At 29.6% G+C, this 13,356-nt stretch overlaps 3 protein-coding genes across 4 annotated transcripts in view; 1 reads left to right on the top strand and 2 right to left on the bottom strand.

Annotated features, from left to right (window-relative positions):
- Positions 1 to 29: 29 nt before the first annotated feature.
- Positions 30 to 2,748, bottom strand: LOC125069290 (enoyl-CoA delta isomerase 1, mitochondrial-like). Its single transcript, XM_047678728.1, has 5 exons — positions 2,549 to 2,748; positions 1,946 to 2,178; positions 1,724 to 1,870; positions 1,042 to 1,254; positions 30 to 617 (listed from the first exon to the last, which is right to left on the bottom strand). Exons 2-5 carry the CDS (start codon positions 2,171 to 2,173, stop codon positions 366 to 368), a joined length of 840 nt encoding a protein of 279 aa, XP_047534684.1. The 5' UTR covers positions 2,174 to 2,178; positions 2,549 to 2,748; the 3' UTR covers positions 30 to 365.
- A 3,987-nt stretch (positions 2,749 to 6,735) lies between these two features.
- Positions 6,736 to 8,951, top strand: LOC125069354 (nuclear envelope phosphatase-regulatory subunit 1 homolog). 2 transcript variants are annotated; one of them, XM_047678823.1, is made up of 4 exons: positions 6,736 to 6,874; positions 7,195 to 7,266; positions 7,603 to 7,737; positions 8,754 to 8,951. In XM_047678823.1, the coding sequence occupies exons 1-4, from the start codon at positions 6,847 to 6,849 to the stop codon at positions 8,897 to 8,899; spliced, it is 381 nt and encodes a 126-aa protein (XP_047534779.1). In that variant the 5' UTR covers positions 6,736 to 6,846; the 3' UTR covers positions 8,900 to 8,951. The 2 variants fall into 2 exon arrangements, with proteins under 2 accessions (XP_047534779.1, XP_047534778.1); XM_047678822.1 differs by having other exon boundaries at positions 7,183 to 7,266.
- A 2,644-nt stretch (positions 8,952 to 11,595) lies between these two features.
- Positions 11,596 to 13,356, bottom strand: part of LOC125069562 (CYFIP-related Rac1 interactor A) — a 28,055-nt gene continuing 26,294 nt past the window's right edge. The window contains exon 4 of the mRNA XM_047679084.1: positions 11,596 to 12,572. Within this exon, the coding sequence (XP_047535040.1) occupies positions 12,308 to 12,572 (265 nt within the window). The 3' untranslated portion in view covers positions 11,596 to 12,307. The remainder of the gene's footprint in view (positions 12,573 to 13,356) is intronic.

Raw genomic sequence — 13,356 nt, 5'->3', positions numbered from 1 at the left:
GTATACATATCTCAACACAATTCAATTCATTTTTATATCTATAATACAATAATTCTGAGTATATACATTATATATATGTTTTTTTTTTTTAATTTATTTAGGCAGTTTTTAATATGGGTTTGAGGTTGTTAATACTAACCCAGAGACACTGGCGCTGCAAACAGTAAAACCATTTTTGACACCACCAGTGTCGTTATAATGTCTTGTACTTGTAATTACACTCAACAAAGGGATGACAATGATCTACTTATACTGGAGCTTACTTAAACAAATATTCAAACATATATTTGCACAATACTCTATAATTTCATTATAACCTATATTGATTCTTTTAAGTTATTTTATTTGCACTTAATTGACATTGGTTAGGCTTTCTTTTTCAAAGACTGAATATACATATCAAGGCTTTGTTGAACTTTCGGGTTTTTAAGATAAGCTAAAAATTCTTCACAGTCAGCCTTTCGATTATCTTGAAGATTCTTTATAGGAGCTTGACGTATTTTTTGTTTCGTTATAGATCTGGCTAATGGGGGGATTCTTTCAAACTTCTTAATGAAACTCTTGCATTTGTTGATCGCATCTGCTTTATCTGCTGCACTTTCATCTATGAGACGAACCTGAAATATAATTATTAATATGCTTATTCACATGTTAAGAACTTACTGATATCCAACTTTGGTATGAATATTAGATTTCAGAATGAAACAAATTATTAAATAATTCTAATATGAATGATTTTTTTTTATATTGAATCGGTATAATGATTTTTTTGGTATTATTACATTTAGATATGCTTTAGATTGCAATACTTTAATCAATTTTTAGTTAAGATAACTTATCCTGATAGTACACATACACATACTAATGATAGAATACATTATTTGAAGAAATTTATTCATATTATTTGTAGAAAAAAACTAGAAGAAAATGAATTGCAAAGCAAATTATGAATTAAAATATAATTAAATTATGGCATAGCTTCTTCTTGCTTATGAAAGCATAGATAATCTAATTTTATTATTAATTTAATGTTGACCATACCTTTAAAGCTTCATCAACTGTGAACATCCGAGCAGTGGTGAGAGCATACTCTGCCTCACGCACAGGAATGGTGTGGCACATAGTGTCCATGAACCATGTTGGTGCTACTATACCTAAGGCAGTTTCATTAAGTCCAATTGTGAATTTACCTTGCACCATTACTCGGTATTCACATGACATAGCTAGCAAACATCCACCAGCTGGAGCGTGGCCCTTAAATAATAATTTTAAATATATGAAAAAAAATATAGTCCATTTTCATTTAAAGTATGATTTGTATTTGGTACTTTCATAATAAGGCATGTTTTCTATTAATGTGAAAATATGATTTCCTTAATTGACGAATTCTGGTACTTGGGCTTTACAAGTCTGTCTTGATAGGTAACACCAATATTTGATTATTAATATATACTACATACTTTTTATTATTGTTTTCGAGTTTGGGGCTTTAACCTACCTGGTGGTTTATTACAACACACAGCCCATATAAATTTCAAATCAACGGGTATAAAATATTTTTATATTATATAGTATTATATTGTAACTGTATATTATACAGTGCCAATCTTAAGAGTGAGAACCTTGAAGCTTGAAATAAACTTAAAATTAACATAGCATATGGTTTTCCACATGGCAGACATTAAATATAATCTATATGATATTTTTTAATAGTGATACTTACATTGATGGCTGCTGCCGTTACAAAGTTTGAACCGAATAGTTTAAACCAAACATCCTGTAATGTTGTCCAAAATTCTTCGGCTCTTTTAAAATCTGGCTTATACATTTCCATTATGTCTAATCCTGCTGAAAAGACTGTTGGTGATGACTGAAATATAATATATATAATAAGAAATTTTTAAAATAGTTACAACTTGTATTGAAATTATAAGGAAATACTTACTGATGTTAATATTAATCCTCTGCTTTTATTTTTTGCTACTTCATCGAGAGATTTGCTTAATTCTCTAAGCAAATCGAGGTTAAGGCTGTTGACCGGTGGTCTTTGCATTGTCATTATTGATACTCCATCATTGTCAACTGTTAAATCAACTAAGGGGCCTTGACTGGCCATGGTTCGGATGTTAGGAGCCAAACGCTTAGCATTGTTTACAACTTTGCGTAAAAACATTTTATCTAAAATACATATTATTCAAAAATAATTTATATGATAGTCAGCATTAAGAAAAATATCTATATTTTTTAAAAGAACAAAATAAACTCGAATTATGATAAATTTGTTTTGCTCAGGATTATATTAAATAAATGGAACCCAATAAATTACAAGTTAAGCCATTGATTCAGTAAGAGCAATTCATTTATTACTGGCTTTCTGTGACATCTTTTAAATAATGAACTGTTTATAATCATTTTAATTTGTAACAAAAAATGTGATTATTAGCCATTAATTATAATTCATTCATTAAATTATAAATGTTTAACGATTGTAAATAATTAATAATTTATACTTAATATGACATAAAAATATTAATTATCTAAATTTTACCTTTAATATTTACACTTTCGCACTTTCGATATTAATCACAAATAATAAAGTTATGAAGAGATTCGAATTTAAATATTTTTGAACTTTAAAATACTCTTCATTCAATTATTATTAAAATTGGACTTTGACACGAGTTGGCATTTATTGTTAAGCCTGTTGTACATGTTGGGCCAGCGTGCTGGGCCAGTTCATTGGATGAATATTTACGACTTGTGTGATTTTTGTCGTTGGCGACAAGCACTGGACGTGTAGTCAGATAAGATACATTTCAAAAGTATAATATATAGATTAAACGAAAATCATTTTTTTTTTCGTACATAAGTGAGCTAGAAGAGGCGTTCTTGTATAGCTTATTACAATGGAAGTAGAAAAAAAGATAACAAAACCTTAGATTTACGCATTTCATGCGATTTGCTAATAACTCAGCTATATTGTGCACAACAATGAGTTTATGATCAATATATATTTATTTATAATAAAACACTATTACATTTAACTACTTATTTTCACTTTAATTTTACTTCCAACATTCCGATAAGAGTTTTGTCGACATTCAAAATCCATCAATCCATAGTTCATATTACAGATTAGTCAAGCTCTCAACCAATGATATCGCAACAATTTTCTATCAAATTTTGTTTATTTGGCTTTTCTCCTGTTATGGTTGGAATAGAGTATAATGGATCTGCTTGCATAGGTAACATTAAAAAAAAATATCTCACCTTGCTGTACTGTAACTTGTAAATGAATTATGGTTAATAGATAGTTTAATATTTCATTTTAAATATTTTCAAACTATACAAAGATTTTGTAATACCAAAAGCTCCTATAAATTGTACCTGTTCTGAAAAATTAATTTGTTTTCTTTGCTTGATATTTATAATATTGATAAAATAAACAAAAACTGTAGTCTGAACTATGAAGTCCCAGATCTATCCCTGGTCCAAGAGCGACAAGTGCTTCAAGACTTTCAAGACCAATGCACATACCTTAGTATATACATATATCTTAGTATATACATATATAAAGATACTATATATATTTTTATGCGTTCTTAGCTTTGACAGTCTTTCTAGACATGTGAATAATCTTAACCACATACACCATGGATATGTATATGTATGGATACTAATAAATAATTAATGTATACACTACCAGTTGTATTATTACTACGGATAAATTAAATTATTCTTTGTCAAACTTTTATCTTTTTAGTGAGTAATCTTGGTTTTAGACAGAGTAATGTGTGTATACCGGAGCACTCTGTATAAATTAACTAAATAAGACCAATAACTCTTCTGACAACAATACAAAGATAAAAGCCAAAATCTATCGCTAAAGATAGATACAATTTTGTGTTATAGTTCCTACTTCTACTTAATTAGTTTGAAGGGTGAGTGTGCTAATGTTACTATGGGCACAATAAACATAACATCTTGGTTTCCAAGGTTGGTGATGTAAGGAATGGTTAAAATTGCTACGGCGCCAATGTCTATAAGTAGTGGTGACCAACCAAGGTAAGGTAACTCAACTCAAGGTGCATCAGTTATGTAGTTATAGCTAATTATGAGATAAAATGTAGGTTTATCACGCAACTCCTCCTTGTAATACTCGTACCTTTAAAGCTTCATCAACCGTGAACACCCGAGCACTAGTGAGAGCATATACTCTGCTTACCGCATAGGAATGGTGTACCATTCCTATGCGGTAAGCAGAGTATTATTAGTATAACACCGACTTTACTAGTCGGTGCAATTGCAACTAAGAGAGTTTCATTTAGTCCAATTGAGAAATGACATAGCTAGCAAACATCCACCAGCTGGAGCATGGCCCTTAAATAATAATTTTAATTATAATGTAAGAGCTTTTAAATTTTTTATTCGCATATATTCATTTAGGCATTGTTAAAGCTATTCTATTCTATATAATATAATACGCATATATGTTCTTTTTTTTGTAAAAAAGACTATGGTGCTAGCTTAAATACCATCTTCTCATTATATTTTTTTCTAAATACAAATACTTTGTATTGCTCTATAAAGCGATTTTACTCTACCTGACTGAATTGATAACTTAAATTATGGCTTAGATTTATAACTGTCGCTTTTAAAATTTCTTATAAATAGACAATGTACTTGACCGCAATCATACTTCATGGGATATGATCATATGGTAAGGTCAATATTCAATTTATATTATGAGTATGACTGCTGCTTGATTATGTTTATATAAATTAGGCCATTGTTGTTTCTAATATGGTTTATGATTTTTTTATTCATTACCTTTTTATGAACAAACTATATTCAGGCTTTCAAGTTTCAAGGCTTGTATCATTTTTTTTTATGTTTATAACTGTTATTATTTATATTCGTGCATTAGGTATTCGTGCAGCCGCACATTTCAAAATAAATAAGAATTGAGAGATTTGATTTTTTAAATATTGTACATTTCATTTAAATTCGTAAATAATCCGTATTCCAGTTACTACGTTAAAAAAATACAGTAAAGGTTAACTTGAAATTATAGATCAGTATTTGCCATATGATATTCATTTTTTTTATAATTTTTTTTTCGTACCTAGGTTTCGTTTCGTATTCTCTCCGCCATGATACAAATATTACAATTAAATAGGTACTTACTAAATTGTAGAGCTTAGCATAATTTATTTGTTTAATAGTTATATCATAATTATCTTCGATGATACTTCGCTGAAATGCAAAAAAAAATACATTGCAGTTATAATTATTACATATAATATATTGTATATCAAATAAAAATAAAGACATCGATGTGATAGCCTAGGCTTAGTAGCATTCCCACTTGCAGCGTGACGCCGTTTTGCAGAAGCGACGAAACCATGAAACCAACAACGGATTGAACAGTTCCATACCCTGAAGTTTCACATTGACGTCAGAGTGAGCAACAACGTTTGGATCATTCGGCCAGAAACAAATCGACAAATGTATTCTAAAAACAATTTTTAAAAAATGATCATTTTTACGTAGTAGGTATCTAATATTATTTATCTACATAGCGATATGAGGTCTTAGTATATAGTTTATGTTTAGATATTTAATGTATTACTAGTAGTCACCCGCGAAATTCGCGTTTGTTTAACAGATTTTTTTGAATTTTTTTAGAATTTTATTTTGATTTCATTTCATTGTAAACAGTAAGTTACTCATCTACATTTCAGCCCTTAATTATGAAACCTTTTTAAAACTATTTTTTTAATGTCAAGTAGTAGTCGATAACAATTTACTTCAATTTTGTTTATAATAAACCTTCCATATGACACATGATTATTGCCGCTGATAAAACCGAGAAATCGATCAACTGCCTTTAGAGGGGTTCCTGACGTCATTGGCGCTTCGTCCTATATGATGCTTGCTTGCTCTGAACATGTTACCATCGGAACTGGTGATGTGATATCAGATGATGACTCATCAGTCAAGTTCAATGAAAAACGGAATCGGTTGGGAACTGTGAGGTCACTAGGAAAAAGCATTGCATCGATACCAGTCTACGCAACAGCTACACGTATCAATTGATACTGTAAGAAGGTTGATGAGTCATTGGTTCACAAAGGTTTTTCAGAACCTCCGGCACTGTCAATATAATATGTACTTAGGTGATAGTTTCATTTCATCTCAATTGTCAACAGAATTTCTTCGATTTCGACGTCGACGTTGAACTTCCAAGAATCTTTCTCTTAAAGATACAATAAAAGTGGCTCTTGTCCCCATCGAAGTTCCTGTTCTTACTAATCCCCTAGGAATTAGTTGCGATGATGGCACGAGACTTGGTGGAATAAAACTGGTTCTCTGTATCGACGCTACATGTGTTAATACACTAGCTCCATTTAATGAAGAAAACAATGTTAAGCTGTGCAAAAACCGTTAAGTATTAAAAGTATAACAACTTATTGCTTCCATTGATGACAAGAGGGACGGACGGTTTGATTTTTCGTCTAGAGACTCGGACTTGCAACCCAACGGGGTAAAGTTGCAAGTATTCTTGCCACCACATTTACATGCTTTGTACGGTAGTTAATTTGCGTGTAGGTTAATAAGTTTTAGAATGTTTTATCTATTAATTTTAGCAATAAAAATAGCAATTATATAAACTGTTAAACTACTTGTCATTGCTAAACGTTAAATGTTTATGGTTAAAACTTAAACGTCAACTGTCAAATCATTAAATTATGGTCAACAACATAAAATATAATATTAAATATTGATCAAATTAAGTCAAGTACGTAGTGAATTAAGTAGAAAATTCTAATATAATAATGTAAAATGTCCTTAGAACAAACAGCTTGTGATGGTAAGTAGGCAATGACATGGAATAGATTTCAGTGATGTAAATTGTATACTTTAGAATAGATACAGATAGATAAGAGGTCTTGAATATAAATGTACGAAAAATATTTTTATTGCCAAGTAAGATTTATCTAGTTAATATTATAACAATGGTATTCGTTTCTTGTTACACTTTATAGTAAGAGCTGAAACTAAACTATTGCTTTCAATATTTAATCATATTAAATAAAATAAAAAATACAGTTATCTTATAGTGTTAATATATAAATATTTTTATGCGTTTACTAATGTGCCATTTTTTAATATTACAAGCAATTCTTACAGACTTAAAGGCCTTTGAACGACGCTTAACTGAAGTCATAGCATGTCTTCAACCAGCTACTATGAGATGGAGAAGTGAGTTACAATTAATTGTTAATATTAATTTTATGAATTATAAATACATTCTACATCCTAAAAATTGTGCCTCCAGTATTCTCCCAATGATCAAATTTTAAATATGTGTATGAAATTACAACAATCCCCTTTTTTTAAATCGAAATTTAGCTTAACATAGCACTATGTGGATTGTGCTTAGCTTTTTCAGGGATATATTCTTTGTTGACTTAATATTCAAACCAAATCACTTGCTATTAATTTTAAGTAACTTAAAATCTATTGTCCCAATACATTATTATAATTACATAAATTCTTACCAAAATATGTTATATTTACTTTTCTTCTTTTTTAAAGTTCTCCTGGCGGTGGTGTCTGTGTGCACAGCTATAGCTGCATGGCACTGGCTGACTGACCCCCTCACTCCGGTGGTGTCCTTGACACAATCACTTTGGAATCATCCTTTCTTTGCTTTGACTTCTACATTTTTAGGTAAGCCAACTTTTCTGTATAATTTTTTTTAAAAGAAACAGAAGCTGATTTCTATTGACAAATATATGCAGCAGAAGTAAACAATTAGATCCTATATATAATGTAACTTATTCCAGAAACAATGTTGCTTCACCGTTTTTTAAGAGGTACATGCCTTTGTCTTGCCATACATAAGATAGTAGAAACAAATAAGGAACATTTACATGAAATTATTCTTTGCTTAAATTTAAACCTTGTTTACTGAGGTATCGATATAGTTGTTATGAAAATATTATCTTCTGTACACTTGCTATTTTAATTTATAAATGTTTAAAGGCAGAACTATGAATAAAATGAGTATCTAATGTTACTGGAGTGACCATAGCGTACTGGGTGCAATTAATTGTCTTTAGATTACATACGTACATACAACAATACATGTATGTGTCTTTGATTAAACATTTTTTGAGATCATCTAGGTTCTGCAAGTCGATGACAATTTAAATAAATTATGATGGAAATACAAAAACATTTTTTTATTATTTGAAGCATTAGTGAAATAAACTTCAATTGCAAGTACAATTTCAATTCATTGATATACATTCAGTTGCAAAAAAGCGAACCCTTTTGATCGTAATGTTTATTATAATTTAAACTTTAAACAACATAAATTTGTAACTCCAAGCTTTTAATTGCACAAAAATAGTTCATCCTCCCTGGAACAGGTTTTCTATAATAAATTATGCAGAATATTTTTAATTTGCCTATAGGTAAAGTTAAAGTTGATGATAAAAAAATTAAATAAAAAAATAAATGATAAAGAGTTAATATTCTTTGATGGTCATACATATGTATATACAATTATATAAATTATGATTATTACATGTAAATTATTTGAGATTTTCAAATAGAGATGAGTAAAATGACAATTCAAAGAGCTATTTAAATAAAGTATATTTTGATTATTGATTAGTAGAAAACATGCGATAAATCCTATAAATTGAATGCATACTTATCACTCTTTGTTTTTATTACAGTATTATTGTTTATGATGGGAGTACACAGAAGAGTAATAGCGCCAAGTATAATCACAGCACGAACACGCTCTGTGCTAAACGACTTCAACATGTCATGTGATGAAACTGGAAAACTTATTCTCAAACCGAGGCCAGCAAATAATTAATTTAAATCCATGTCATTTTAATAGGTTTAATTTATAAATAAAACAAATTACGAGGGACTATTTGTTTATTATTTATAACTTTGGTGTATTTATATAATAAATAAATGATAACTAAGAAAATAGGTTTATCATACACATCTTAAACAATTATTAGTTAAAAACAATTGACTTAATTTATTAATAAAGAACAACAGTAAGACTACATAATGCAATACAATTATCTATATATATTCTGCTAAGAGTTCAATAAATGAATTCAAATATTAACAGATCAAATATCTAGCAAATATTTTTGAAATAACTATTAAATTGTAAGCATATACATTTTTAAACACACAAATTTAAATTGTAAATACACAATAATTAATAAGTAGATATTTTTTATCATATTACTCTTAAGACACATAAATAGAAACTTTGAAAATAGTGAAATATAAGTTAAATGCAAAACAGATATACTTTTTATAGAGGAGAGGAACTCTTTCTTTAGATTTATAAATAGCCTTGGAATACATAAATTCATTAAAATATATTTAATCTATTTTTTTAGCTTAAACATTTATCGTGCTAATTTCGAAAACCAACATTTTCGCCTCAATTTTTTTTACACATCTAATCTATGCTAACATTAGTAATTCGAACAAAATTGTAAAGACGGTTAAAAAATGGAGAAAATTGATCATAAATGTATGCTGTGGTTTTAAACAAATCAATTCCTTATAAATGCGAAAGCAGACAAGGCGTAGGTAATTGATTACAATATTAAATAACGAACCACAAAGATATCTCAACAATACTATCTATATTATATAAATAACAATATTGTGCTAAGTGTGCAAGTATTTTTTTTCTAATTTAAGGATATTAATAATACTTAATATCATCTACGCTACACTTTATATGCATGCTAAATTACAAAGTTGAAAATTATCAAGGAGGGTATAAAAAAATGCAATAAAATTTTCAAAGTCAACATATTATGTAAGTTGCTAGTAACGGCGCATTAAAGCTTTTACCTACATTTTCTTAAATAAAACTAATTATAGTAGAATTGTATATTTAAAAATATTCTGTTAATTTAATTGTGCATTTTAAATTAGGAATAGATCAGCGTGGAAGACTCGAGCAAAGAAAACTTGAATACTTACTAAACAATAGTAATATAATAATGACATTGAATATTTGAGTGTGTGTGGCGCGTCTTTATTTTCATAGACAATATTGTTTTTTTTTTAAACCGTAATTATTATTTATAGGTTTGTATATGATTTTTTAAAAATTTCTTTATTCTTAAAATGGTATGCTTAATTGTTACCTCTTATGCCAATTTATACATAATAGTAAAACATATATAAAATTCGTTTTAAAATTACTTTGATACATAACATCAAGGCAGTGGTACATGGTACATGCATAAATCCATTTCTTAACAATATACTTAAAATTATATCTTAAAAGGCGTTATTAATTTTTTTAAGTTATTTTTTCCTTTATTCGTACAAGACTAATGTGCGAATTACTTCATACCTAACATGCATTACTGTTAATACAATACGTTGTATACAATTTTGAATTAGCCGTATTTGTGGAGTATTTGACTCGGTATAGAATTTCAGTCTTTTGCAGTCTAGAAGACGTTCTTTATATGGCGAATTGTGTTAACATTGTAATATTTGTCTTTAGGGCACCTGGGATGTTATGATTGATTGATTTTGTGACAAATTATCAAGGTCACAGTTAGTATCGCTTTTCAAAAATGTATCGAAATCGTCTAACATTTCACTATTTGGTTTGGTAGAATTCTTAATATCAAGGCAGTTTCGTTTTTATATTAATGTAATACTTTGTTTATGTCAAACTCTATAGCTTCTTAAAAATGTTTTATAAATCTAACTTACGAGTGACTTTATAAATTCTGTTTTGTGTTATGACATACATATAACTACATATACTAACCTTGCATATGTGTGGGGTAAGGGAAAGATTTCTCAAAAATAATGTTTTGCAGTTTGCTTTTAAAGCATTACCTAACAGGATTTATATGATAGAGTGCGTCTATTTACCACTTACATACATCATTATATATTTTTGCATCACTTTTTATTATTAATATAGAGACATTATAGTTATATATTTCTGAAAATTATATTGTTCAACGCATTTACCGTACTGAGGTAATCTATATACATTACCGATTTTTTTTAATGATATAATTTTGGGCTTTAAGATTTTGTAAAATCATAGACAATAAAACCTATTCATAGAGTATAGAGTATCTCTAATAGGTTAACGATATTAATCATTACATTAACTACAACATTTAATATCTACCTACTACTTACACGCTAAGACAGTTTGTTGTAGCGTGATCTCTGTTATTGTGGAAGTGGCACTTCTTTGGAGACGATGAGGGTCAAATTTCAAGGTCGAATTTGAGCAACGTTTTTATATATGTACGCGAAACGCTTTTGACGCACAAAGTTTTCAATTGTACTGACTAGACGCTTTAATTTTTCTTACCGATAGATAGTTTAGATATAATCAGGCAGATGCAGCTTATAATTTGTATAACTCAATTACTTGCGAGTATTTTTAGTAACATTCCTAATTACGATTCGCGATTCATAAACGTTTCGATTTACAAATTTCTAATGTCAAATACCAAAAGCAACTACTATGGCTACAAACTACACTAATCGAAATATCTCGTCTGGGCGAATGGTAATTAGAAAGAAAAATAACGTCAGGTTTCACTTATGTTGCTTAAAACATATGATTTCGACTAGTCCACGACTATAGGAACCGTTTAATTCCCAAAACATCGTCAAGCATTCCTCGATAAATAACATACGCAAAACCGGATGAACCCATAATAATATTTAGAATACTTACGGTTCTTATAATTGAAAGCATTACACGTATCTATTTTCGATGTCTATCGTAAATCGGTTAGAAATCCGCCAATACGAAGCCCGCTGGTGATCAGGCGGAGGCGCGCAAAGGTTTAATCAAAAAAAAAAAGGTTCATAAAACATAACTAATTGACAGAATTATTTTTTAACGAATCTTAAAATGTCTAATAGATATGTATTTTTCGAAAATATATTTACCCATTTCATATTTTTTATAAACGCATTATGAAAACCAAAACTAGATGCGCGGCAAGGCGGAAAATGTTATTTATGAAAGGCCAGTTTTTGCTATCCACGATTTAAACGACATTAGGTTACGAAACAAACTTAACGGAATATTTGTCCAAAAGGAATCTATGATTGCAATCATATTTTTTTCGAGATCACGCTACAACCAACAGTTAATAAACGAGCAAAATAAATGCCGACGAGAAATCCCCACATTTTTATTGTCACCTCATTCCCCACAGCAACATGCAAGGCTGGAGTGGTGTCCTCACGCAGCCAGAAGCGCTCGTATGTTCTTCGGCGTCGATTGACTGTTTAGATGCTTCGTGGTGTACCTGAGGGCGTTCAGGAGAGGTTCCGCTTTGGGAGGAGGTTGCTGTTGGAGGAACTTCACGCAACCTTTCACATCAACTGATGACGAACGGCAGAAGGCTCCAGAAGGATGTACCCAGTCGTAAAGTATGATCAACCCGACCATGACTCGGAGAACCAAGAGGGATGTCTCCTCGCGGCTGAATTGGGCCACCAGTTTTCTGAAATCGCACAATAAGGAAAGAAGTTAAAAACAAAACTGTGTTTATGTTTAACCTATTTTGTATATATTTCTGTTCCAGTTGAATTTGTTATAACAACCTTAATACTGGGATATCGTACTTCCTACGGCCTAATTATAATAACGAGCATATTTCTAAATGAAGCTCGCGTACCTGCTTCAAATAAATAAATAAATAGTTATGGGTTACATTGAACAAACAAGTAATGGGATTTACGGCACAATAAAAGTACACATTATGCCCGTTCGAGTCGCTGGAGACCGTCCATAGAATACACGTATAAACCATAATTATCTTTGATGTTGGCGAGAAGCACGTTTTATGTAAATATACATGTTTGGTTTTTTTTAAATTATATCTGTATTAAGCTACGATCATACTTATATGATAAGTATATATTACTAAATAATTTAATTCGATTGATATAAAAAAAAATATTTCAAATATAGTTCTTGCAATTTAACTAATTACGAATTTCATGCGACATTACTCATTGTTCTAAATATTTCTAGTCGAAGTATTTTGTATCAATACAGGAAAACAACAACGAACTACCAACGCAACTTAATGTATGTTAAATTAAATATTTATATTTTAAAAATTAAAATTAAATTTATAATTAATATTGACCACTGGGTTTGAACACGTGAAACATAACTGAAGATAGCGAATTTAAACTCGTATAAGTACGAGTTTAATTTGCGCTTGTAAATCATTTCGTGTGGCGAAGGAAGACATTGTGAGGAAACATGTGTTTTTAAAT

Source organism: Vanessa atalanta, chromosome 15 (genome assembly GCF_905147765.1).
Source record: "Vanessa atalanta chromosome 15, ilVanAtal1.2, whole genome shotgun sequence".
NCBI classification, from domain to species: Eukaryota; Metazoa; Arthropoda; class Insecta; order Lepidoptera; family Nymphalidae; genus Vanessa; species Vanessa atalanta.
Note: the sequence above shows the minus strand (reverse complement) of the source record. Positions and strands in the feature narration are given on the sequence as shown.

Excerpts from the sequence above, each read along its gene's own strand:
- LOC125069290 (XM_047678728.1), bottom strand. The coding sequence starts at position 2,173 with ATGTTTTTACGCAAAGTTGTAAACAATGCTAAGCGTTTGGCTCCTAAC. Across the intron at positions 1,871-1,945 it reads GAGGATTAATATTAACATCA|TCATCACCAACAGTCTTTTC; the intron begins GTAAGTATTTCC and ends ATTATATTTCAG. Across the intron at positions 1,255-1,723 it reads TAACGGCAGCAGCCATCAAT|GGCCACGCTCCAGCTGGTGG; the intron begins GTAAGTATCACT and ends TTATTATTTAAG.
- LOC125069354 (XM_047678822.1), top strand. The coding sequence starts at position 6,847 with ATGTCCTTAGAACAAACAGCTTGTGATG. Across the intron at positions 6,875-7,182 it reads AGAACAAACAGCTTGTGATG|CAATTCTTACAGACTTAAAG; the intron begins GTAAGTAGGCAA and ends TAATATTACAAG. Across the intron at positions 7,267-7,602 it reads AGCTACTATGAGATGGAGAA|TTCTCCTGGCGGTGGTGTCT; the intron begins GTGAGTTACAAT and ends TCTTTTTTAAAG.